The sequence below is a fragment of the Mobula birostris genome, chromosome 16, assembly GCF_030028105.1.
Source record: "Mobula birostris isolate sMobBir1 chromosome 16, sMobBir1.hap1, whole genome shotgun sequence".
Taxonomy (NCBI): domain Eukaryota; kingdom Metazoa; phylum Chordata; class Chondrichthyes; order Myliobatiformes; family Myliobatidae; genus Mobula; species Mobula birostris.
The window spans coordinates 17,454,848-17,479,672 of NC_092385.1; the positions used below are offsets into that span (position 1 = coordinate 17,454,848).

The window sequence follows — 24,825 nt, forward strand, 5'->3', positions numbered from 1 at the left end:
ACCAAGAAACCTGTATTATAATAAGATTGTTTACTTTGGCAGACCCAAAAGATTAGACCAGAATCAAAGAATCTGACTGAGAACCAAATACCGGGATGTGAAAGTTGACCTGAAAAGTGCATTGCTGTGTCTAGTTTCATTTACTTGATGATCCTTGTTTCATATTTCTGTAAAGAAGTTTGCTTCTTTGTGGTTACAAGTCAAATAATTCTTTAGGAGGCAAGAAATGATGAAGTGTCACCTGTTCTCGCCCAATTCCTTTGGTTCCATAGGCTTAAAAGTATTAATTTTAGCATATAGGCTGTAAACCCAGTTTTCCTACTATTAAACTAACAGGGCACCACACACAAAATGCTGCAAGAACTCCATCGGACAGGCTGCATCTATGAAAAGGAACAAAGAGTCGATGTTTCAGGCTGAAACCCTTTGTCAAGAGGGACCTGACCTGAAACATCCCCTATTTATTCAATTCCATAGATGCTGCCTGACCTGCTGAGTTCCTCCTGCATTTTGTGTGTGTGTGTTACCCCGGGTTTCCAGCACCAGCAGAATCTCTTGTGTTTAATTTTAGTTAATTGACGGATACAGCACAGTAACAAGTCCTTCCAGCCCAAGAAGACTGTGCTGCCCAATTACACCCACGGGAACAATTAATCTGACAACCCATACGTCTTTGGAATGTGAGAGGAAACAACAGCACCCGGAAGAAAGTGACGCGGCCACAGGGAGAACGTACAAGTCCCTTACAGACAGTGGTGGGGATCTTGTGTTAAGATAACAGGGGCATTCTTCCTTTACTCTTGGATTCTATCTGCCACAATTCACCATTATGGAGTCCATATGATTTTCATTTATTAATATTAATGACATGTGGATGCCTGATTTAACACGATGTTGCAGGCTGCTTCAATCACTCTTTTGTATGCCATGTCCTACAAGGTTAGGATGGCTCAGAAGGTTAAAAAAAAACATGAGCTGGAGGAACTCGGCTTCTATAGAGGGAAATAGACAGTCGACGTTTTGGATCAATCTGGACTGAAGGGGTATGAAGGGAGATACCCATCTTAAAGAAATAACCAGCTCGGGCTAGAAATAACAAGAGAATTGTGGATCCAGTTAAGGAGCAGTTGATTGACAGATGGAACCATGTGAGGAAGGGAAGGATAGAGATGGCAATGGGAGGCTAGGAGCTGAGTGCAACAAATGCAGAAGAAACTGGAGATGGGGAGGGCCTGGAAAGAAGGGTTTGTATGAGAGGGCCACAACAAATCCTGTTTTACCACAAACAACAAGAGTTTATTTTAGTGACTTCTGAAAAATATAACTGTGGCAAGCCCCCACTCAGGGTTTGGATCAATATGTTGTGTTTCTCCGCCAGCTGCTTTAAAACAGACAGTAGTAGCTATGCAATATGGAGTTTATGCAAATGTAGAGACAATGACTTTCAGGTCTAAAATCTTGACAATAAAACCCAAGTGGGTGATGCTACAGACTGCCACGGAAGATGACTTTCCTCACAGCATCACATGCACCAAAACCTCATTTTAACAGCCGCATTTTGACATTATAACTCCACTGTGTAGACTCAGCACGCTCCATCACGGTGATGGCCTGCCCACCATCAAGGAGGCCTTCGAAAAACAGTGTCTCAAGAAGGCAGCATCCATCATTAAGTCCTTCACCGTCCATGACGTGCCCTCTTCTCATTACTACGATAAGGGAGGAGATACAAGAGTACCTCAATGTTTGAGCAGCAGCTTCTTCCCCTCTGCCATCAGATTCCTGAACGTCTATGAACCCATGAGCACTATTCCATTATTCAATTTTTGCAGTATTTACTTATTGTGTAACTTACGTTTCTTTTTCAAAAAATGTTTTGCACTGTCTTAATCTTAAAGCAACAAATTTCACAACGTATGTCAGAGTTAATAAATCTGATACTGATTCTAATTTCTAGTTTTTGTTTCTGATCGTATTTTCTAGTTGCTATAGTTTCTTGCATTCAGGTATAACTTGATGCTTTTGTATAAATGTAAAATTTGAATGAATCAAGTAGAAATATTTATTACGTTGAGCATGATTAACAAAATACAGCCAGTGTTTTGTATGCACTTTTTCAGCTCACAGGTAAGTGTGCAGACCAGCTGTCTCATTCACTCTCTGTAACTCTGCTTGTTCCCACAGTGATTCTTTCAAGTTCCCTCTCTCTGAGCTGAAATTTCTGAAGTCTCCCTGCATCTCTAAAAGGGCAATGGGGTTCTAGTCAGTACTCTGGCTCAACAGGGCCTTTAGAAATAAGGAGAGGATGTCTTACAACACAATTGGTATGTCCGCATTTCTGGAGGTCAGCAAAGTCAGAACGATACCTTGCCACTCCCATAGAGGGAAGGTGAGCAGGCAGGGATTTTTAGATTGTTTTCGTTAAAGACGGCTGTAGGTATTCCACTGGCATATTCTGGTGGCTCTTTTCTGATGTCAACCAGTTACTCAGCTAACTTTGCATTGCGCTCACATAAGGTAAATCTTGTAGGCAAATTTGCTAGGAAAAGCAAATATGAAAAATGAACATCTTCTATTATATGACTGTAAATTTTATGAACACGGATTTTTGGGGAAATAAAGTGGTGGGATCTCTGGTTGAACCCGTGGTTAGGTGGTCAATATGCTCTTGAAAATGGAAGCCAAAGTTTTCCTCAAATTCCTAGCACTGTAATACCCGTAACTTCATCACATTCATGTGTCCTCTGTTCTTTTAAATCCAGGAATGTCTTGGTCCTCTCTTTATGTTTATTTTTCTCCCTTCTTGAATAGCTAGCCACATTCATTTCTCTGCCTTATTTGTGCCTGTTCTGCAGTTAAAATAGGTAGAAATTCTCTTTTATGAATCTATGAAATGCCATGAAAACATGTGTCACAATTTTTTTCCCACAAACATGCACACCCACATGTAGATATTGATCTCATTCTTGGATGATCTTCCTGCCATTCGTGCTTTATGAAGTAACATCAAAATTCTCACTTAATTAAAAGGAGTGAAACCATTGCAGACTTGTTTGTAGGGTATTCTCAGACTGCCCAAGCACTAATTAGGGAACAGTGGATGATGCATAAGGTTATGTGGAGTGTGTGTTGGAGCAGCACTGAGGGGAAAAAAATGCACCAACTATGAAAAAGAACTTCAAATGATCAAACCCATCTGTCCGAAGCTTGAAAGACTACCGCAGCCAAGAGATGATGTAATAAGTACAGGGTGCTCTCAAAGGGGCCTGATCTGCAATTTCCAACCCGATTTTCTCTAGCTTTAGTTTATATTTTTCTCAATTACTTCAAGCTTGATCAGAATCAGGTTTATTATCACTGGCGTGTGTCAAAAAATTTTGTCAACTCAGCAGCAGCAGTTCAATGCAATACATAATATAGAAGGACAAAAATAAGTATATATACGTATATTAAATAATTAGATTAAAAATAGTGCAAAACAGAAATAATGTTAAAAAAGTGAGGTAGTGTTCATGGGTTCAATGTCTACTCAGGAATCAGATGGCAGAGGGGAAGAAGCTGTTCCTGAAATATTGAGTATGGATCTTCAGGCTTCTGTACCTCCTTCCTAGGGAGCATTGCCTCAAGATTCAGGGGAGAAGATTTAGGACGGAGATGAGGAGAAACTGTTTTTCCCAGGGAGTGGTGAATCTGTGGAATTCTCTGCCCAGGGAAGCAGTTGAGGCTTCTTCACTAAATATATTGAAGATACAGTTAGATAGATTTTTATATAGTAGGGGAATTAAGGGTTATGGGGAAAAGGCAGGTAAATGGAGCTGAGTTTATGGACAGATCAGCCATGATCTTATTGAATGGCAGGGCAGGCTCGATGGGCCGGATGGCCTATTCCTGCTCCTATTTCTTATGTTCTTATGTTCCTGATGGAAACAATGAGAAGAGGGCATGTCCTGAGTGATGGGGGTCCTTAATAATGGACGCCGCCCTTCTGAGGCACCGCTTCTTAAAGATGTCTTGGACACTATGGAGACTAGTACCCATGATGGAGCTAATTTTACAACTTTCTATAACTTCTTTGGATCCTGTGCAGTAGCCCCCCCCCCCCCACCCTCCCTCCCCCCATACCAGACAGTGTTGCTGCTTGTCAGAATACTCTCTGCGGTACATCTATACAAGTTTTCGAGTGTTTTAGGTGACAAACCAAATCTCTTCAAACTCCGAATGAAATAGAACCACTGTTTTGCCTTCTTTAAAACGAGATACCTTTCTCACTGCAATAAGAATATTCTGAGCACCACACTTACTAGTGAACAGCTATATTATAAACTTTGTTAAGCTAAAGCTGGAGTCGAATAATCTTAATGTTATGTCACACTATTTTTCTGCCCTTAAAACATTCCTGCTCTAATACTGGGATTGATTATTTTCTTACCAGCACTGAACATTAGCATTTCTTAGCCTTGGATTAAGAAATTCGGATGGTGTTCTGGCAAACTCTTGTGTGGCGGAATTTTGCAAGATACATGATACTGGTGTGGTGGAAAAATCCAAATTATGAAAATCAGTTGAATTCGGTTTGAAACTCTGATATTTTACATGCAGTCCTGGCAACCTAACGCACTGAGATTTTTGCACACCATGAACATTGAACCTGCTGAATAATAAAAGTTAATTTTTCTCCTCAGCTGTATTGTTTCATAAAAGTCCACATGCCAATGTGTTCGTCAATGTGTTTTTAATTAGCTGATTTCTTTTAAGATTTTGAGATCATCAACTTTTTAAAAATGTTAATTCTGCAGCCAAAACTCTAGGCAATTAAATTTGACCTTGTCATTTGCAGGAGGAGAAGACAAATTGCACAGGAACACTAATTAAAAGTTAGAGATCTGCAAGCAGATTTGAAATAGACATATTTCCTTAATTCTAGAATGGCAAATTATGGTTAAGTCTTCGTTTGAAGTTCTGCATTAAAAGGATAAAGGGGCTGAAACTGATTGGTACTGGAAAGCAGATAGGAACCTTGAAATATGTGAGTAGTCTGGGTCTGCTTGAGATTGCACGCAGAATTTGTCATGAGTAGTGTGACCAGCCATTGCTAACTGCACTGTCACTAGTCCGAGTCCATATTGGTCTGCTCTAATTTTGGGAGGGACTGGAATTAACTAGAGCGAGCAAGCAATAATTGAACACAAGCTTGTACCTCCTAAAGAGATGGTTTGTGACATCAAATAACAGATCAGACCGTTTTTCCGGACAGTGGTAACTGACACTCCCCATTTCTCTTTGTGCAGCATTTAAACTACTGGGGATGAGGTAAAGTAGAGGAGGGATAACCTTTGGATAGGAGGCAACATAGGCAGATGGTCAAGCTCTAGTGCGAGGAGGTTGCAGTGAAAGTGATCATGAGGAGTAAAGTCCACAGTTGCTGAATTCAATGCAGAAAGAAGCTTCATAATCTATACAAGTATTCTGGTCATTGGTACATCTTCATTTCCCTTCTCCCAAAAATCAATGTTAGCCTTACATACTGCTAAATACAGGACATTTCCACCCGCTCATCTAATACCACTTTTCAATAAGAAGGACTCAATGCGCCACAATTTCACACACTTAACACTACTCTAAGCTTTACACCTATATTTCAAAGCTAGCAGTCAGTTACTCAGTGAAGGCAGAGAAATCAGACAAACACATGGACTCACTAATAGCCTTTGTTGGTTTTGCAAGATAGTGTGACACTCTTTTCGACTGACACTAGCACTGCCATCATTAATGTGAAGAATATGAAGGTCAAATGATACTTTAACTTCATTAAGATCTTCATTCGCAGTAATACTGAGGAGTGGACCCATTCAGGCTGAGCCTCAGCACCCAAGATTCAAATTACAGGGGTTGCCCATCCTATGGTAGGTTAGCATATTTCATCATGACCCAAACTCCTGCAATCTATGTAATAATGGTACTTAATTAGGAAGAAAATGTAATTGTCACTTTAGGAATAAATTAACACAGTCAGTTAAGGATCTAAGGTTCAAATTATTGCCAACTTGCATGTACAGTACAACTCTGATATTCATCTTCACCAGATAGCCATGAAATACAGAGAAAACCATGGGAGTTGTTGAACGAAAAGACATCAACAACACCGCCCCCCCCGGCATAAAAAAAGAAACAAAACTCGCAAATCCCAACCTTCCTCCACCTCCTCCCTTGTAGAAAAATGTGACCAGCTTTGGCCAGAGGGTGGTGAATTTGTGGAATCTGTTGCCACGTGCAGCTGTGGAGGCCAGGTCATTGGGTGTATTTAAGGCAGAGATTGATAGGTTCTTGATTGGACATGGCATCAAAGGCTAGGGGGAAAAGGCCAGGAAATGGAGGAAGAGAAAAAGAGGATCAGCCATGATTGAATGGCAGAGCAGACTCGATGGACCAAATGGCCTAATTCTGCTCCCATGTCTTATGGTCTTAAATCCCCAACCCCCTCACCTGCAAAAAAATAAACAGCGACAATAGCATCAAAACCCTCAATCCTCTTTCTCATGCCCAAAAAAAACTAGCAGATCACCCACACAGAAAAACACCAAGAGAACATCAGACCCCAAGTCCCCAACTCCTCCCTCTCACAAAAACTAACATATTGCCCACAAGAAAGAAAACACCGAAAAGCTGAAGGAGACCAATGTAAAGTACAGTCCATGAATCAACATAAATCTCAGAATATCAAAAAGACCTTCCCATCATCAAGAGAGCAGCTGCATGAACCTGGTCCTCCTCTGTGGCATTACTACAATTCAAATTATTTACCACGCAGCCTATTCATGTGTTATTGGACGATTTAGATGAATCATCTATTTGTTTGTAGATATGGTAAATATTTCAATCCCAACAATGATCCTTGCAAAATATCTTTTGGTCAATACTTTGAAGATTAGTAGATTATACTTTGTTCTCAGTCATTCAGCCAAGTTCCTGACCTGATGAAAAACTGTCCTCAGTTCTTTCTTGACCTTCGCTCCTAGTTTCACGGAACATGGCAGAGCCACTGCAGAGTGGTCCTATGATGTAGGTATTGATTCCACATACCAATTTAATTAGCAGCTTGGTATTCTTTGTATCACATTGTCCTTGTGGGTATATTTCCAAGTACTGGCACCATTTCTGAAAATGTCACTGAATAGTCTTTGTTATGCAATGGCTGTCTTTTGGTTTATATTGATGGCTTGAGTACAGATGGTGAGGCAGATGGCCAGATAATGAAGTTATCATAGCTACTGCCAAGATAACAGCTTTGATGTGCACTAGTGGATGTTCGTGGTAACAAACGAGCTGAGCGCTGAGGAGTGGAATCCATTCTGGTTGCGGTATATCTGAGAATTGATGTGAGCCAACCCCAAAGCACTGTCCTACAATCAGGGACTTACTGCAGATGGAGACAGCGGCTATCCTACACAGAAGGCGTGTGCTTCATTCCACCTCTTGCTCTGAGGTAAGGAATAATGAAATGTTCGCAGTTCTCTTTGAAGAGGGATTATCTGTGACCTCCTTATCCAACGTTGGATGGTAAACTGGGAGATTTGCAATTATATCCAGCTCCACTCCAGATTGGTCTGCTATTTACCAGGCCCTTGTAGAATTAAGTTAACCAGTAATTATCCTGCTAACCCAGGAGCAGTAATGATCACTGCAAATAATGGTGGTGATAATTCCATTCCAGTTGCCCTCTTTTGTGTGTGGAAAATCCTGCTTCACAAATTTAATTATGTCTTTTTAAATTTAAAAAAGGTGACACAGAGCACAGACAAGGGCAGAGTCACAGATGTTGTCTCTGAGGACTTTAGCAAGGCCTTTGACAAAGTCTGATCCAGAAGGTGAGATCGCATGGGATCCAGGGTGAGCTAGTCAATTGGATACCAAATTGCAAACAAAACAAAATCTGCAGATGCTGGAAATCCAAGCAACACACATAAAATGTTGGAGGAACTCTGCAGGCCAGGCAGCATCTATGGAAAAAAGCACAGTCGACATTTTGGCCTGAAACCCTTCGGCCGGCTTAGAGAAAAAAAAGCTGAAGAGTAGATTTAAAAGGAGGGGGCAGGGGAGAGATAAACACAAGGTGATAGATGAAATGCCAGAACAAGTGGGATCTCCTAGTGGCCACCATTTTAATTCCACTTCCCATTCCACTATTATTAGATTAGATTAGATTATGAGGACATGCAGTCCTCTTTTATTGTCATTTAGTAATGCATGCATTAAGAAATGATACAATATTCCTCTGGTGTGATATCACAGAAACACAGGACAGACCAAGACCTAAAAACTAACAAAAAACACATAGTTATAACATATAGTTACAACAGTGCAGCAATACCATAACTTGATGAAGAACAGGCCATAGGCACAGTAAAAAAGTTCAAAGTCTCTTGAAAGTCCCACATCTCACATAGACGGGAGAAGGAAGAGAACTCTCCCTGCCATGCCCGACCACAGTCCGACTCTGCGTCGTCCGAAAACTTCAAGCCTCCGACCAGCCCTCCGACACCGAGTACCGAGCACCATCTCTGCCGAACGCTTCGACCCCAGCCTCGGTCGCCAGCAGCAGGCAAAGCCGGGGATTTTGGGGCCTTCCCTCTGGAGATTCTCAATCGCACAGTAGCAGCGGCAGCGAACCGGGCATTTCAGAAGTTTCTCCAGATGTTCCTCTGTGCTTCTCACGTCTGTCTCCATCAAATCAGAATTCTGCACGGCATCCTACTTACAAATACAATATCATTTCACTGGAGAGCTGCGTGCGCTGCGTCGCGCCACCATCTTCTCCTCCCGCCTGAGGCCACACTTAGTTTGTAGGAAAACACCTTCTATTCCATTTGTGCCACCTCCAACCTGATGGTATGAACTTGGATTTCTCAAACTTCCGGTAATGTCCCTCACCATTTCCCAAACCCTTTCCCCTCTCTCATCTTATCTCCCTGCTCACCCATTACCTCCCTCTAGTGCTCCTCCCCCCTCTTTCTTTCTGCCATGGCCTTCTGTCTTGGTGGCAGGAGTCAAAGGGTGACTATGAAGCATGTGTTTCAGATCAGAGCCCTGTGGGCAATGGTGTGCCACAGGGATCAATGTTCAGTCTCCTGTTGTCCATCACATATACAAGAGCATAATGGGATCTTGATCATATGCATCAGTGGGCTGAGGAATAAATATGGAATTTTAATTTGTTCACATTGAGATGTTACATTTTGCTAAGATGAACTAGGGCAGGACTTACACGGTAAGTGTTAAAGCCCAGAGAGTTGTAAAACCAGACAGACCTAGAACTGCAGGTGCATACTACAGTTCCTTAAAAGAGTGACACAGGTAGACAGGGTGATTGTTTGTTCAGCCACTGAGAGGTAAGCAAATATAAAAACTGCAACACCAACTCCAAAATGGCAGCGTTTCCATCAATTCAATAGTGCACACAGATTGATGTCATGATCTGCCCATTCACAATCTTCCCAGCCAGACTCTCATATAATGCACCCTGTGACTCTCACCGTAAAGAGCATAATTTTGAAATTTAATTGGCAATTTTATAGATTAAAAAGGGCAACATAGAAGCAATGTCTGCAACCTTAGATTTTTTTCCAGTTTAGGCTTAAAGGGGGTGATACACTCCATTGTCTTACTGGATTTATACTATTTACCTCAATAATATTAAAAATACAACTGTTGAGATCTTTATTTGATCATTTATAAGCAATATTTATAGCATTAAGAGAAACAGGTAGCATGATTGGTTTCCTTCAACCTGTCAGTCAAATAAAAGAATGCCCAGCAGACCCTTCTTCTTAAAATGTCATGTTCCTCATTTATTGCCAAATAACAGGATTCTTTTCTAACTCAAGAAAACAAAATTGTTTGTCTACATGTCATTCAAGCACAAGTGTCAGGAAATATAGAGGACGTTTGACCCATACGCAGAGCAGTGGAGACGATTTAGCGGCGAGCAATCACTTTAAAAATAAACTGCAAAAATAACAAGCCTTGAGGGACCACCAAACAAGAGAAAACGGATACTTAACATGACAAGGCAATGGGGTAACTGAAGTCTAGGAGAGTCTGGCTGAGGTTGGCTGGTTTGATAAGGGGACAAAGACTGTGGATGAGGGCTTGGTTTAAATAGGCTGCAGGTGATGCGTTAGAAACAAGTGGCAGGTGAATCCCATTAGATGGGTGTAGACTGGGAGGAGCCTGCATGTTCAGGCCTGACAGGACACCACCCCCACGCCTATGGCTGCCCCCCGATGGCCTAGGACAATCTGGATGGGTTTAGTGGAACTCTTCAATGAGCGATGGATCAAGGATGTAACTGAACAGCATCCAAGATCTCTCCTCCAGGCTGTACCCTTCCCAGTTAATCAATCCTGTCCACGAAGACATGAATCCATCAACCGGTGAACCGTATACACTAGACCACCTTCCCCCATCTTGGGTTCTAGGGGCACAGGTCCATAGACAACAGGCCTGAGGCAGGATGCGTGGAAGGTAGATGTGATCTTGAGGTACGGTGGCAGCTGGAAATGGCAAGTGTCTGGATCGGTGCGATGGGTAATCTCGGAGGGACCAAAGAACTGGGGTGAGAGCTCACAGGAGCAGATCTCGGGTGGACAGCCAGGCATGTTTCCCAGGCCGGAGTGATGTAGCTGAGCGCCAATGGCAGTAGGCACAGTTAACAGCTAGGATGGCCCTCTGTGCCCCTTTCGAAGTATTCCAGCAACGGCAAACCAGGGCCCTGGCAGACGGAACCTCCACCATGGCTCCTCTGTGGGGAACAATGGGGTACCAATGATGCACTTCAAAGGGTGATATACCCTGTGGCAGAGGGTGTTGTGTAGATTGTGGGAAAGCCCAGCCCAGATCAGATATTTCTTTCATGTGGAAGGGTTAGAGGCAGCGAAGCATTGCAGAAACTTCTCGACTTGCTGATTGACCCTTTCTGAATGACCATCGGTCTGCGGATGATAGCCAGAGGAAGCGCAGAGGAGGGATCAGAAGCTTGCCAGAAGTGGGAGATGAACTGTCCTGAGGGAAAGCGTGGAGGCGAACTATGTTGGCGAACCAGGCTCACCATCTCAGCCGCTGGCAGAAGTTTGGGGAGGGCCAGCTTGGAGAACCAGCCCACCACTGTCATGATTACCATAGCCCAATCAGAAGGCAGCAAACTCATGATGAAATCCATAGAGATGTGGGACCACAGCGTCAAGGGACTAGTAGGAACTGCAGGAGCCCAGAGAGCTGCTGAATGGAGGAACAGGATTGGGCACATTGAGGGCAGGCAGCGGCGAACTGACTTACATCTGTGAACACGGTGGGCCACCTGAACTGGCGTTGCAGAAAACCCAGAATCCTTCAGGTGCCTGGATGGCCGGAGGGAGGTGAGGAGTAGGCCCACTGGTGTGCCTCAGAGCATGTGGCCACTGGCACGTACACGTCTGGTGTGCCAATTGGAACGGGCTTATGCTGTAGTGCCTTGTGAATCCTGGTTCTCAGGATCCCAGGTGAATGTGGTGACGATGATGGGCTGAGGGTCTATTTCCATTTCAGCTGGGTCAAACTGTCGTGGCAGGGTATCCACCTCAGCATTTTTGAAGCAGGGTTGGTGGGATACAGTGAAGCTGAATTACTCAAAGAAGAGGGCCCAACGAGCTTCATGTGGGTTAAGCTGGCAGGTCCGCTGGCTTTGGTGATATTATACTTTACTTTATTATACTTCATACTTTATTGTCGCCAAACAATTGATACTAGAACATACAATCATCACAGTGATATTTGATTCTGCGCTTCCCGCTCCCTGGATTACAAATCGATAGTAAATATTAAAAATTTAAATTATAAATCAATAATTGAAAATAGAAAAATGGAAAGTAAGGTAGTGCAAAAAAACCCCGAGAGGCAGGTCTGGATATTTGGAGGGTACGGCCCAGATCCGGGTCAGGATCCGTTCAGCAGTCTTATCACAGTTGGAAAGAAGCTGTTCCCAAATCTGGCCGTACGAGTCTTCAAGTTCCTGAGCCTTCTCCCGGAGGGAAGAGGGACGAAAAGTGTGTTGGCTGGGTGGGTCGTGTCTCACCCAGCCAACACACAGGAAATCAGGAAGGGCACAGTGTTCCCCATCAGCCAATGTCTCCGTTCTGTCAAGGCCCATTTAATGGTGAGTGGCTTTCTGACTCCTACTCCATAATCGTGCTGTGTAGAGATGAACTTGCGTGGGAAGGCACAAGGGTGCATCATCCCGTCCTGTCCTCACTGGGAGAGGATAGTCTGTATCAGATCTCATCAGATGCATCCACCTCCATCACAAAAAGCCCAGAGGGGTTTGGATGGCAGAGTAGGGGAAGTGTCCCGAGCTCCTGGAAAGCATAGCCTGCAGCAGTAGACCGGGTTATCTGTGAGGTAGCTGATTTGGTGATGGAGGTGAGAGGAGGGGTGGCTTGGCAGTAGCTCCTGATGAAACACTGGTAGAAGTTGGAGAAGCCCAAGAAACACTGTAGCTGTTTGAGGGGGTGTAGTCGGGGCCATTCAATGATGGCACACACTTTCTCAGGGTCCATGGTCATGCACTGGTGTGGAAGGACGTATCCCAGGAAGGAAATGACTGGGGTGTGGAACTGGCATTCTTCTAACTTTCAGAAAAGTTGGTTTTCGAGGAGTCGTTGAAGGTCTGAATGGACGTGACAGACGTGGTCTTGGGGGTCTTGGAAAAGATGAGGATGTCATTGAGGCAGGCAAACATTTACCTGTGTAGCTTATCTCAGAGAATCTTGTGAATGAAGGCTCGGGCTGTTGGCAAGTCCAAAAGGCATAGTGGCCAGTGGGTGTTATGAATGCCATCCTCTACTCATCTCCTGGCAGATGCAGATCAGGTTGTAAGCGCTTTGTAGATCCAGTTTGGCAAAAATCTAAGCCCCACAGAATGTTTTGAATATACTATCTACCAAGGGGAGAGGGCAGTGGTTCTAAATGGTGATTTTGTTGAGTCCACAATAAACAACGCAGAGAGAAAGACCTCCATCTTTCTTTCTGACAAAAGAGAATCCTAAGCTGGCTGGGGTCTGGGATGGTCCAATGAAGCCACGCTGTAGCACTTCAGTGATGTAGTCATTCATGGCTTAGGTCTCAGGAGGGGAGAGGAAGAACAGACGGCCTGGGGGGGGGGGGGGGTTGCAGATTGTGGCCTGGAGGAGGTTGATCGTGCAGTTGAGGTGGCAGTGTGCTGACTTCACTGTTACTGAAGGTGATGGTGAAAGTGTGGTATTCCTACAGGAGTTTGAAGTTACGGGGTGAAGTCACCTGAAGTTGCAGGCAGATAGTCCAGCAGGTGGGTCCCCAGCTTAGCAGTAAACTGGATGGCCAGACCAAGTCAGGGTCATGAGTGGAGAGCCAGGGGTAACCCGAGATGAGAGGAGTGTTGAGTGAGTCGATCGGGAGGAACTGAATGGGCTTGCAGTGCTCTCCAATGCTCACGTGTACAGGATGTGTATGCACTCTGACCATCCCAAACTCCAAGGGACATCCGTCAACGGCTGTGATGCAGAAGGGGTGCAAGATAGGCTTGGTAGAGTGTCCAAGCTGCAGACATAGCATCCAGTTCAGACAGTTGCCTGAAGTGCTGGAATCCATCAGAGCATCCTCTGCATGTAGAGCCATTGGGTTGTGGAGGGCAGAGAGGGAGGATTAGTCAGGCTAAAGTACTGGAATGAGAGGACGGGCAGATAGCAGACCCCTTGGCTCTCTCTGGTGGTGCCATCTTCCCAGATGCAGTGGACATTTGATGGGTGGGTGATCGGCTGGTCTGCAATAAATACACAAGTTGTTTCTCCACCAATGCTCACGCTCGGGGTGTGGTGGGGGTTGGTGGTTAAAAGAGCTCTCCCTAACTTGCATGGGTTCTAGGGATGTTGCTGATGAGGGTCCCCCAGCCTGAAATATTTCTGGGAATGGAACTGGCTGATGACCTGGAGGGTTGTTCCACGAGGCCCTTGTCAACATGGAGGGCCAGAGTGATGATACTTTCGAGGTTGGTGGGCATCTCACGTACAGACTGCTCAATCTTTCAAACAGTCTGAGAGGCCGTGAAGGTAACGGGCTAGCAGTGCTTTCACATTCCAGTCACGCTCTGCCTGAGGGCCCTGAATTCCATGGTGTAATCCGACACCAAGCATAAGCCTTGACGCAGGTAAGTGGCCGATCCGCCATCTCCCTTCCGCTTCCTGAAGAGTTGAAAACCTGGAGCATCTCAGCAATGAATTCCTCATTTATTGCAGATGGTGCTTTTACCTGTCCCAGTTAGTAGGGGCCCATGTCAGAGCTCCCCCAGTCAAGAGAAAGATGACAAAAGCAGTCTTGGCTTGGTCCGCAGAACACAGGGATGGCTGCAGATCAAAGTGCAAGATGCACCGGGACAGGAAGTTGCAGCAGTGGGTTGGGGATCCAGTGAAACATTCAGGCACCAGAATCTGAGGCTGTGAGGGAGGAGGCTGTCTGGCCCGGGGTTGCTGAGACAGAAGGTTGGTTGAGTGTTGTGAGGAGATAGTCAATGGGTTCCTGCTGCTTCTGGATTGGGTAAGGCAGGCAACTTCCTTTGGGCAAGCAAACTCTGTTGGGTCAATCTATGGTTCACCCATCTATCAGGAAATGTAGAGCAGGCTTGAGCCAAACGCAAAGCTGCAGAGACAATTTAGCAGTGAGCGATCACCTTAGTAATAAACTGCAAAGTATCAAGCAACAAGTTGGCACAAAACAAGAGAGAATGGATAATAAGCACAACAAGGTAACCGACGGCTGGAGCATCTGGTTGAGGCTGGCTGGTCTGATGAGCAAACAAGGATGGGATGAGAGCTGAGTTTAAACAGGCTGCAGATGATGCGTTAGCAACCAGTAGCAGGTGACTCCTATTAGCTGCGAGGAGACCGGGAGGAGCCTGCATGTGCAGGCCTGACAATAAGGAAATTAAGAAAACCCTCAGAATATTGCTAAAAGCACAAGATTGAAGAGTGTCAGCTTTTATGAAGTGTGAACGAGTAGTAAATGCAATAAAATGCAAAATCATTAACAAACAAATGGAACTGCTGGGTCTAAAACTTTTTCACTCAGTGTCATTGGTGAAAAGATTTCCAATAACACGTCAGTTTAAAAAACTTATAAATGGAGACTCGTGCAATTAAGCATACAAAATCCCCTTTCCAATTATGTTAACTACCAGTAAATTAACATTAATAATAATCTCAGTTTAAAGAATCTCTTGCCACAAAACCATGGGCGTATTGGATGCATGCAAAGCAAGCTAAATGTGACTAAGTTTCCCATATCTTCCCACAGAAAACAGAAGATACAAACAAAACAAAATAATTATGGAAAGGAATAATTATAAACTTATAGTCTTGGATACCAGTGATAATTATAATTCTCAGAGTTCATAAAGGTATTTATTTCCTATTACTTTCTGTAGTAATTATCCTTCACATAACTCATCATTCTAAACTAGTTCAGGTGCTATTTAAGTAATTATATTTCTGGCATCTGGTTTTATATTGCATCTTGTTATTAGGATCTCTGTAATGACTGACTGCAATAAATTTGAAATATTCCCCACTGGCATTCTTTTTCTTCTGCAAGTGGGAATTCACTGTTTCTGTCACCCAATTGCTTCTTCAACCTCTCTGCTACTTTTCTTTCTCATTTGGTTCAAAGAACTGCATGTTGGATTCAAACCAAGAACAATTAATTTTGCTTTGGATTTTATACAACAAAATTTTCATGATTTTCTGTGGAAAAAGTTGATATAAAGCAGGCACATACACAAGAAAATGGAAGCAGCAGGCAGTCACCTGGTCCTTCAAGCCTGTCGTCATTCAGTTTGATCATTGCTGATCTACCCCAGGCCTCAACTGCTTCTACGTGCAATTCTACATTGCCCTTAGCCTTCCAATCTTTCAAAAAATCTATCTGTTTTCACTTTAAATAAGCTATCTTCCATAGCCATCCTTGGAAATTCTCTACAAAAAAATGACTACATATTTTGTTTTTGAATGACCAGCCCATATCATCAAACTATATCCTCTTGTTCCTGAGTCTTCCACTAGTGAAAACATCTTGATGTCAACCCTTTCATGATCCCTTGGGATCCTGTGTGGTTCAATAAGACCCCCCCTCCCTTCTCATTCTTCTAAACTCCAAAGAATACAGAACAATACAGCATAGAATGATTCATGCCAATCAGGTTCTGATGCTGATGAAAATGAGCATGTGATACTAGCATACTTTTGCAATATTTCATTTTGCAACTCTTAATAGTTTTCATGCCTTGCACTGTTCTGCTGCCACAAAACAACAAATTCATGACAAGTGTTTAATTTTTTAATTTAAAGATATGGTAACAGGCCATACTGGCCCAACGAGCCCACACCTCCTAATTGCCGCCATGTGACCAATGAACTTACTAACCTCTACATCTATGGAAAGTGGGTGGAAACCAGATCATCTGGGAGGAAACCCACATAGTCACAGGGAGAACATACAAACTCCTTACAGGCAATGGTGGGGATTGAACTGGGGTTGCTGGTATTATAAAGCATTGTGCTAACCAATGGGTTACCATGCTGCCCTAAATGTTAGTGACAACAAACCAGATTCCGATTCCGAAACACTGGACTTAGAAGAGTTACCTGTGGTTTAAGTATTGCATGAACAAGGAATAACTAATCATTGCTAAAATGACTACACTTTATCTTCTTCATGACTTTTTTCCCCTTAATTGTGAACTTAGACTGCAGTAGATTGCCATTTTATAATATCTTCAAAGAATATGTTACCAGGTTATTTCTCATAATTAGATACATAGAAGTTACAGACTTTAATAGTGCACCTGTCACCAGTACTTGTCTGGATTGTGATTTCTCGTGTTTCAGAGGTACTGATGATCCCTATTATTATTAATATTCCTGATGTGCAGAAGAGATTCATTAGAGGTGGTGGCCTGGTGTTATACAAACATAAAAAAAAGCTCTGAGAGTCTTCAATGTTGACTCTAAACCCAGAAGGAGCCCAAAGTGAACCACTTGATCTTTAGCTTAAAGGAATCTCAAATGGTCTTGTTGTGGTTTGGCATGCTGTAAGTAAAGCAATTGATTAGATGTGCCAAGTTAGCATGACCTGGATGGAGAGGAGTTAAATTTAACTTTACCACCCAGCAAGAAAAAAGGAAGCAACAAACTGATTTACAACTTGATTGTTTTTCCATTGAACCCTAACTCAAGACTATGCTCTTCATTGCAAAGGCCAGTTAATACTCTAGACCAGGGGTTCAACAGACCCCTGATTAATAGTATTGGTCCATGGCGTAAAAAAGTTAGGATTCCCTAACTGAAATTCTGAAAGGGCACGAAAACACAGCTGGAGTTTTACACAGGAATGTTGCAAACTATTTCTGTCCAAATGGTTTGATGAGCAGTAATGATGCATGGAGAGTCATCAAGATGTGATGACTAAAACCACTGGAATTCCTGCCACCATTGAACATTCAGCCCCATTCAGAAAGCAATTCCACGCACACAGAAAGTGATGAATGTACTGAAGCTAGTAAGTGCCTCCCTTCTAGCAAATGCATGTCCACTGTGGTGGATGTTCATCTCAGTTGCTTGCAAGGATCCAGTGGTACAAAGGGTTATTATTTTTACAATCTTCAATCCTGTGGGAGGAAGTATCATTGTGGTAGAAGCTGTTTGTCGGCCCACAGGAGAGGATATCAACCTCCCCATAGGGAAGCAGCAATAATGAAGATGTGCCAAGTGCTACAAGTAACCGACAGGTGTCAAGATAACACACTGAGTTTGGTCTTCCAAGCTTGACTTACACTTACAAACTTGCCTTCCACTTATAAATCATGACAAATTCAGGGAACTTCTCAAATACCCATCACTTTACTTGCCATCACTTAATTTGCAACCACATTTCACATACTGGAAGAAGTCAGACATTAAATAGTGCAGTCAAAGCAAAGGAAACAGCATCCTGTTGACATGAAGATAATTCCATGTGTGATTTTCCTATCAGCTCCAGCTTGACAAGATAGAGTAAGTGGCTATTTGAGACATTTCCAGTGGTTTTCAGTCAGAGATCAGGTTAGTTGCTACTGAAGTTTTACTTTAAAAATTCAGATGGGAACAGGAATGGGTAAAAAGTAGTGCCTTGCCTTAGTGAGGAAACAGTTGAATACAATAGATTTCCTGTCCATTACTGGATAGATAACACTGGAAAGGTCAAAGAGCATCCTCAAGTAGATGTCTAAAAGAGGAGGAAATTTGGAGGAGGATACTGTAGTCAACTGTGTCTAAGTTTACAAGGGAGTCACAGGGAAAGAACACATTTCATTCACCCCTACTTGAGGATGAAAGTTGTGCCTTTGATGAGGTTTGTCCCTGTGTAAGGATATGGCAAAAGGTTAACTCCAGTGCTTTATTTGCAGAAAGACAGACAGACCTATAACAACACTCTTCAAAGGAGAAGTGAAGAATGGAGATGAGGCAGTACTTTGGAATAATGAAAGTGTTTAGAGACAATGAAAGCAGATTTGCAAGGGAAGAACATAATACCAAATTGTTATCATCTAATATAAAGGCCAAGAGGTAGTTTTTAAGTGAATCAGCAGGAATAGATGCAAGGGAGTAATAAGTGGCTCCTGTATATATGGTAAGTTTACAGAAGACAAAAGAACTGAAGGGAGTTAAAGAGATAAGTGTAAAGGCAGAGAATAATGTGGGATAAGAATTACTTGATGAGCAAGAAAGGGTGCAGAGGATGTGAGACAGATGTTTCCAAAATAATATTTTATCAGTCTATGAGCTGGTGCATGTTAGAGTGGTGGTAGTGAACAAGATAGTGGCAGTGTTGGACATAGTGGTAGTAAATGGTATAAAAGTTTACACTGCACACAGCACATTTTCCTTCCATTCACAGGATCTTTAAAAAGTAGGAAGTGCATTTCCTTGAGGGTAGTTGTGTGGCGGGTTCAATTGTTTTTTTCTCAATCATTCCCATTTTCAACTCAGAAAACAACCGGTCAATTCCATTAATTATTTTAATCTACATGTGAAAGCGAAACATTTAGCACCATATGCTTTGATAGTGACAGTCTGTCCAATAATATTGCAGGTTGGGTTAAAAAAAAAGACAGATGAATTTTATGCCAACAACATTTTACGCAATCAATCCTCGGAGCAGAAATTGCAAATTGACAGCGCACTGAGTGTCCTACCTGTAGTACTGCAGTTCCGATTCCAGTTGTACGATGTTCCTCTGTAAGAGAGGAACTTGTTTAGCTCTACTTTCCAGTTCTTTCACCTTTTCCAGGCTTCCCAGCAATGCGTGGCGCGCTTCTTCCACCCTCTTCCTCATCTGCTGTTGCTCCTTCTTCAGACAGTCGTTGCACTCCTCCAGTTTCAGCAGAGCGCCCTGCGATCTGCTCAGCTCCCTCTCCATCTCCCGGTTGAACCTGATCGCCTCCTCGATCTGTCCGTCCCTGGAGATGCGAATCAGCTCGATTTCCTTCAAGACGCTCTGCAGTCCGTTCTTGGGACTGGCGTGGCCACGGAGATACCGGCAAGTGGCCGACCTGGTCCAGGCTAGGAAGCAGTTCTGCGACTCGTGGTTGGCGTGACTCTTCCACAGTCCCACTTGGAGCGCCAGGGATCGGGCATCGCTGCTCTGCAAGGCGGCTCTCATGTCCTCCACAAGCTCCCTCAGGCTTTCGTTCTCCTGCTCCAGCTTTGCGATCTTGTCCTCAGCTGCTTCCAGGGCTACTATGTCCTCGTAGCACTCCTTGGTGCAAGCACCGTGCCGCTCCCAGGACGGGCCACCTCGCTGCCTGTCTAGCGAGGATGCTCGGTTGCGTTTCTCTTTCCTGGGAGATCCCGAGGACGCCGTGCCTGTCGCTTTCTTCCTCCGTCGCAGAGGGCTCCTCAGGCGGATCTGCGTCTCGATGTGCTCGCTGTCCTTCCCGACTAGCAGCCGCCCCGTCTCGTACTGGCAGCCGGCTTTCGTGCTGAAATGACCGCACAACTTGGCGTGGAACTGCCTGAAGTTCAGCTCCTTCGGCACCTGCTCCAGGATCCCCGCGCACTCTTCGGCTTCCGTGTGGTTATCCAACCCCAGGATCTCGCACAGGGTTTGGAAATCCTCTCCCGGGATCTTGCCCTCTCCTTCGTAATCCAAGTGATGGAAGATTTCCTGCAGGTACTGGTCCAGCCCCGTGGCCAGCACAATGATCTCGTTTTCCACCCCTCGGTCTAGTCCGTAGTGGTAAGCCAAGGCGCTGACTATCCACTGAGTCCGGCGAGCCGGGGACCTGTAAGGATCGCAAGTATCTGATCGATCCATCTCTTCGGAGGGAGCAATGCCTTTAAATGGGGTCAGCACTGAGAATCGGGGCCGGATTGCACTTTAAAGGCGCGGATCCGGCTTTTCCACCGGGCATAATGTTTTAGCAGCGGATCGGAGGACTGACATCGAAACCTGGCCGAGTTTGCCACTTTGCCCAGATTAAGGGCGCCTTGCACGATGCTGCGAGTTTCGGCAGTTCTCTGCCGCAGTTGGAAGTGATCATCCAAAATCAAAGTCCACGCGTCCGTGACGCTACTGGGGGAGGGAGCAAATCAGGGAGCGCCGGACTGGAAACTTTACCGATCTTTTCAAAGAATGTCCTTTAAGAGAGACTCGATATTTTCCATTTTTGAAAACCTAGATGTTTGAGGATACCTTTCTTTTGAAACTATGCTTGTACTCACAAGACGCTTCTGTAGAAGCAGAAAATTACTTCTGCTACAGCTGCAGACTGCATGTTTTATTAATAAATGCAAATATAATCAGAGGGGTTCGGGGAGGTCTGGATCAAGCCCTTGTCTTTTTTTTACCAGCTTCTCAGAAGAGGCTTTCGAAACGTTACAGAATTTCACAGAATCTTTGCAATAAAAAATATTTTAGACATACTGCAGGTATTGGCAATTTGTAAAAATTAAAAACAACGAACTCTACATGTCAGGCAGCATCTGGAGGAGAAACCAAGTGAAAGTGGGCTCAGCCCCCTGCTCTGCCTGCTTTACACCAATGACTGTGCGGCTAAGCACGGCTCCAATGCCATTTTTAAGGTTGCTGATGACATCACTGTCCTAGACAGAATCAAAGGTGAAGATGAATCATCTTATAGGAGGGCGATTGAAAATTTGGCTGAGTGGTGCCATGCCAACAACCCCTTGCTCACTGTCAGCAAGACCAAGGAGCTGATTATTGACTTCAGGAGAAGGAAGCCAGCAGTCCATGAGCCAGTCCTCATCAGAGGATCAGAGGTGGACAGGGTCAGCATCTTTAAATTCCTCAGTATTATTATTTCAGAGAACCTGAACTGGGCCCAGCAGGTAAGTGCAATTAACAGCGCCTCCATTTTCTTAGGAGTTTGTGCAGATTCGGCATGATATCTGAAATTCTGACAAACTTCGATAGATGTGTAGTGGAATGTACATTGACTGGCTGCATCACAGCCTGGTATGGAAATGCCAAAGCTACAAAAAAGTAGTGGGTAGGGCCCCATCCATCATGGGTAAAGCCCTCCCCACCATTGAGCACATCTACATGAAACATTGTTATAGGAAAGCAGGGACACCCACCAGACAGGACGTGCTCGCTTCTCACCAGTGTCTTCAGGAGACTCTGTATTCACACCACCAGAGATTCAGGAACAGTTATTACCCCTCAATCATCAGACTCTTGAACCAAAGGGATTAACTTCACTTTCCCCATCATTGAAATGTTCCCACAATCTATGGACTCATTTTCAAGGGCTCTTTGTCTCACATTCTCGATATTTATTGTTTATTTATTATTATTATTATTTCTTTCTTTTTGTATATGCACAGTTTGTTGTCTTTTGCACATTGACCTGTTTGCATGATTTAAGTTAATGTTTCAGGTTTGCTAAAATGTCATCCATCTGAAACCACAGAATTTCCCTGACTTGCCAAATATCTCGAGCGTTTTATTCTTTCACTTCAAATAGTTTTTGTGCAGGTAGGTAGTTGGCATATCAAGGAAAGAACCAGAAATGATTAAAAGTTATCAACAATAAACCCATTACAAGATCCATTCCAAGATATAATGTGAACTTTGTTTTAACTCTGAACCCAATGACCTGTTTGTTATATCCTGCTTTGTGACTATTGTTTAGTGGCATTCATATCTACTGTGATGAAGTGCTTTGAAAGGCTAGTCATATCTAGATTCAATTTCTGCCTAAGCAAGGATTTGGACCCACTGCAATTTGCTTATCACCACAGTAGGTCTACAATGGAAGCTACCTCAATGGCTCTTCACCTGGCCTTGGATCACCCGGACTGACTGTTGATTATAGCTCAGTGTTCAACACAATCATAAACTCAGTTCTAATCAACAAGCTTTTACAAGTGGTAACCTGCTGCTTGTGGTGTTCATTTTGATGAAAATGAATTAAAAGGTAGTTTATATTGAATCAATTGAGTCAATTTGTGTTGGGTCCCGGCATTTATGAGCTGTCCTTACAATATAATTAATATGGCCAATAAGCACAACATCTGTTTCTAGTACTGTGTGTAAGGGGGTTCACTGTAATGCTAACTATGCTAACTATCTGCTCAGGCTTATAAAATGGCCTCCCTGTAATGCTAACTGCTGAGGTAATGGGTTTTCCTGTACCTGCGATGTTTGGGTTATAATTGCAGATAATGGGGAACTAAACAATAGGGGGGACATGTTATTCTATCTTGTATATCTCGTTCGTGGTCTTTTCGTCGAGGAGAGAAGAAGAGGAAGGACGTGCTCGGAGCGCTCTGGTACACCACCGGGGTGGTCCCAGCCAAGGGTCGTCAGAGTTCGGAGGAGATCGATTGGTGGAAAGGAAACTTGGTTCCATGAGTTCCAACGAATTTATTTGTACACAGACTGTTTAAAACCAAATACAAGTGGTGCCTTTATCTTTTATATTTTGTTTCTCTACTAACCACAGCCACAGTAAGATTTATGAAGTATAATTATTTAATCGCTTGTTGTGTACTGTCTGATTTTTGCATCGTGGGTCTATACTGGGGTACATTACACAGCATCCACACAAACTTGATTACGCAGTTTGGTGGGGCTGAAGGCCACTTCCCCTAGACCAACATGAGCTGAGTGAGCCTGAAACTTACATTTGGGGGCTCGTCCGGGATTTGAACCCAGGACCTCTCGCATGAACAGTTGCCACTTCCTCAGAGCTCAATTCAGGCAACTGTTTGGTCTTCAGAGCAGTCAGATTACAGCAAACAGTGGGCAGAGCATCATCAGAAACCCCCAATTGATCCACTGCTCGATCCGGCCTCAACTTGTCCTTGGCCTTCACGGCGATCACCAACTGACACATGGCCTTCACCCCAGGGGCAAGAACACTCTCCCACTCCTCATCCTTGTCTAATACCTCATGCATCTCTACTGGGCCAAGTTTGAGATGAGGATGGACAACAATCCTCTCACTTATATCCTGACCTTGGCGAAACTGGACGCCACAGGCCATCGGTGGTTGGTAGCGTTGTCACAGGAGGTAGTACGAGATGTGAAGGTTAACCAGCCCTCGGCTTCCTTTGCTGAGTATCTGGATGCCTTGGAAAGCGCGTTTGGGTTGACTGGGAGTTCCTGGGAGCTTCTAGGGGAATTTCAAAACATGCGTCAGGAGCAGGGTGAGAAGCTCTCGGCGTACCTTTTCCAGCTAGAGAGACGGCTCAATGGGCTGTGGCGCCGGGGCGGGGGGGGGGGGGTGTCATTCGGGCGGCTGAGTTGGATCAGTTAAGGATGGATCAGGTAACTAGGGGCGCCCAGGCTGAGGACAAGATTGCTTGGAGTCTCCGGCAGTCCTATAAAACGTGCCCCCTCCATTGTTCATTCAGCTGATCAGGGATGTGCGGGGGATGAAAACGCATTGGGCCTGCAGGAGGATTCTGGCAACAGGGTGCAATCCTCATTTGTAGCCCCTTGTGGTGAAGGGATCGGAGCCAGCTCCACCTAGGCATTGGCACTATTTGGTACATGGTTAAAAAGGGGGATATGGCTCAGGCGGAGAAGATGAAACACATTTCGGTGCCTTCACTACTGAAAGAATGGCCTCGGTTGAAGTTGAAGAACCAAATCTTATACTGGGTCACGTCACCCCCGGACCGACCTTGGCATCGCCAGCTGTTCCTGCCTGAGAAGTATCAGAAGATTGCGTTCAATTCACTTCATGATGATTCTGGACATTTGGGAGTGGAAAAGACCTATTACTCAAAGGCCGATTGCTGTATGTGCTACACACTGATGCCAGCTGAGAGGGGCTAGCAGACGTCCTGTATCAGGATCAGGGCACGGGGTTGCAGACGTCCTACCTCTCCCAGAAGTTCTGGGAGTCTCCCGCATATTGATAGCGGCTCCCTGATGCCCGCAAATTGTATACAATATCCCGGAAATTGATTTTTTTGAGGGGGGAGCATCCTGATTGGTCTCTCTTTGTGCTAAGTAGACCTATCAGTTTCCTCTGTGGGCAGGCTTTACAGTCGACCTCTCTCTCTTTCATTGTCCATTAGTTCAGTTCAGTGTCTTGCAACGCCATGGCAGAGCACTTAGCTATTAACAATGAGACTGCCAACAAAATACTCAACAAGGAATATATATGTATGTGTGTGTGTGTAAATAGTTTCAATATGTGATCAAATAAATTGCTGTGTTCTTTCATAATCAAATGTCTTGTATACATACACCCTT

At 44.1% G+C, this 24,825-nt stretch overlaps 1 protein-coding gene across 1 annotated transcript in view; it reads right to left on the reverse strand.

Moving 5' to 3' along the window:
* Positions 1-20,586, reverse strand: part of efcc1 (EF-hand and coiled-coil domain containing 1) — an 82,777-nt gene extending 62,191 nt beyond the window's left edge. The window contains exon 1 of the mRNA XM_072280098.1: positions 19,289-20,586. Within this exon, the coding sequence (XP_072136199.1) occupies positions 19,289-20,409 (1,121 nt within the window). The 5' untranslated portion in view covers positions 20,410-20,586. The remainder of the gene's footprint in view (positions 1-19,288) is intronic.
* Positions 20,587-24,825: the final 4,239 nt, after the last annotated feature.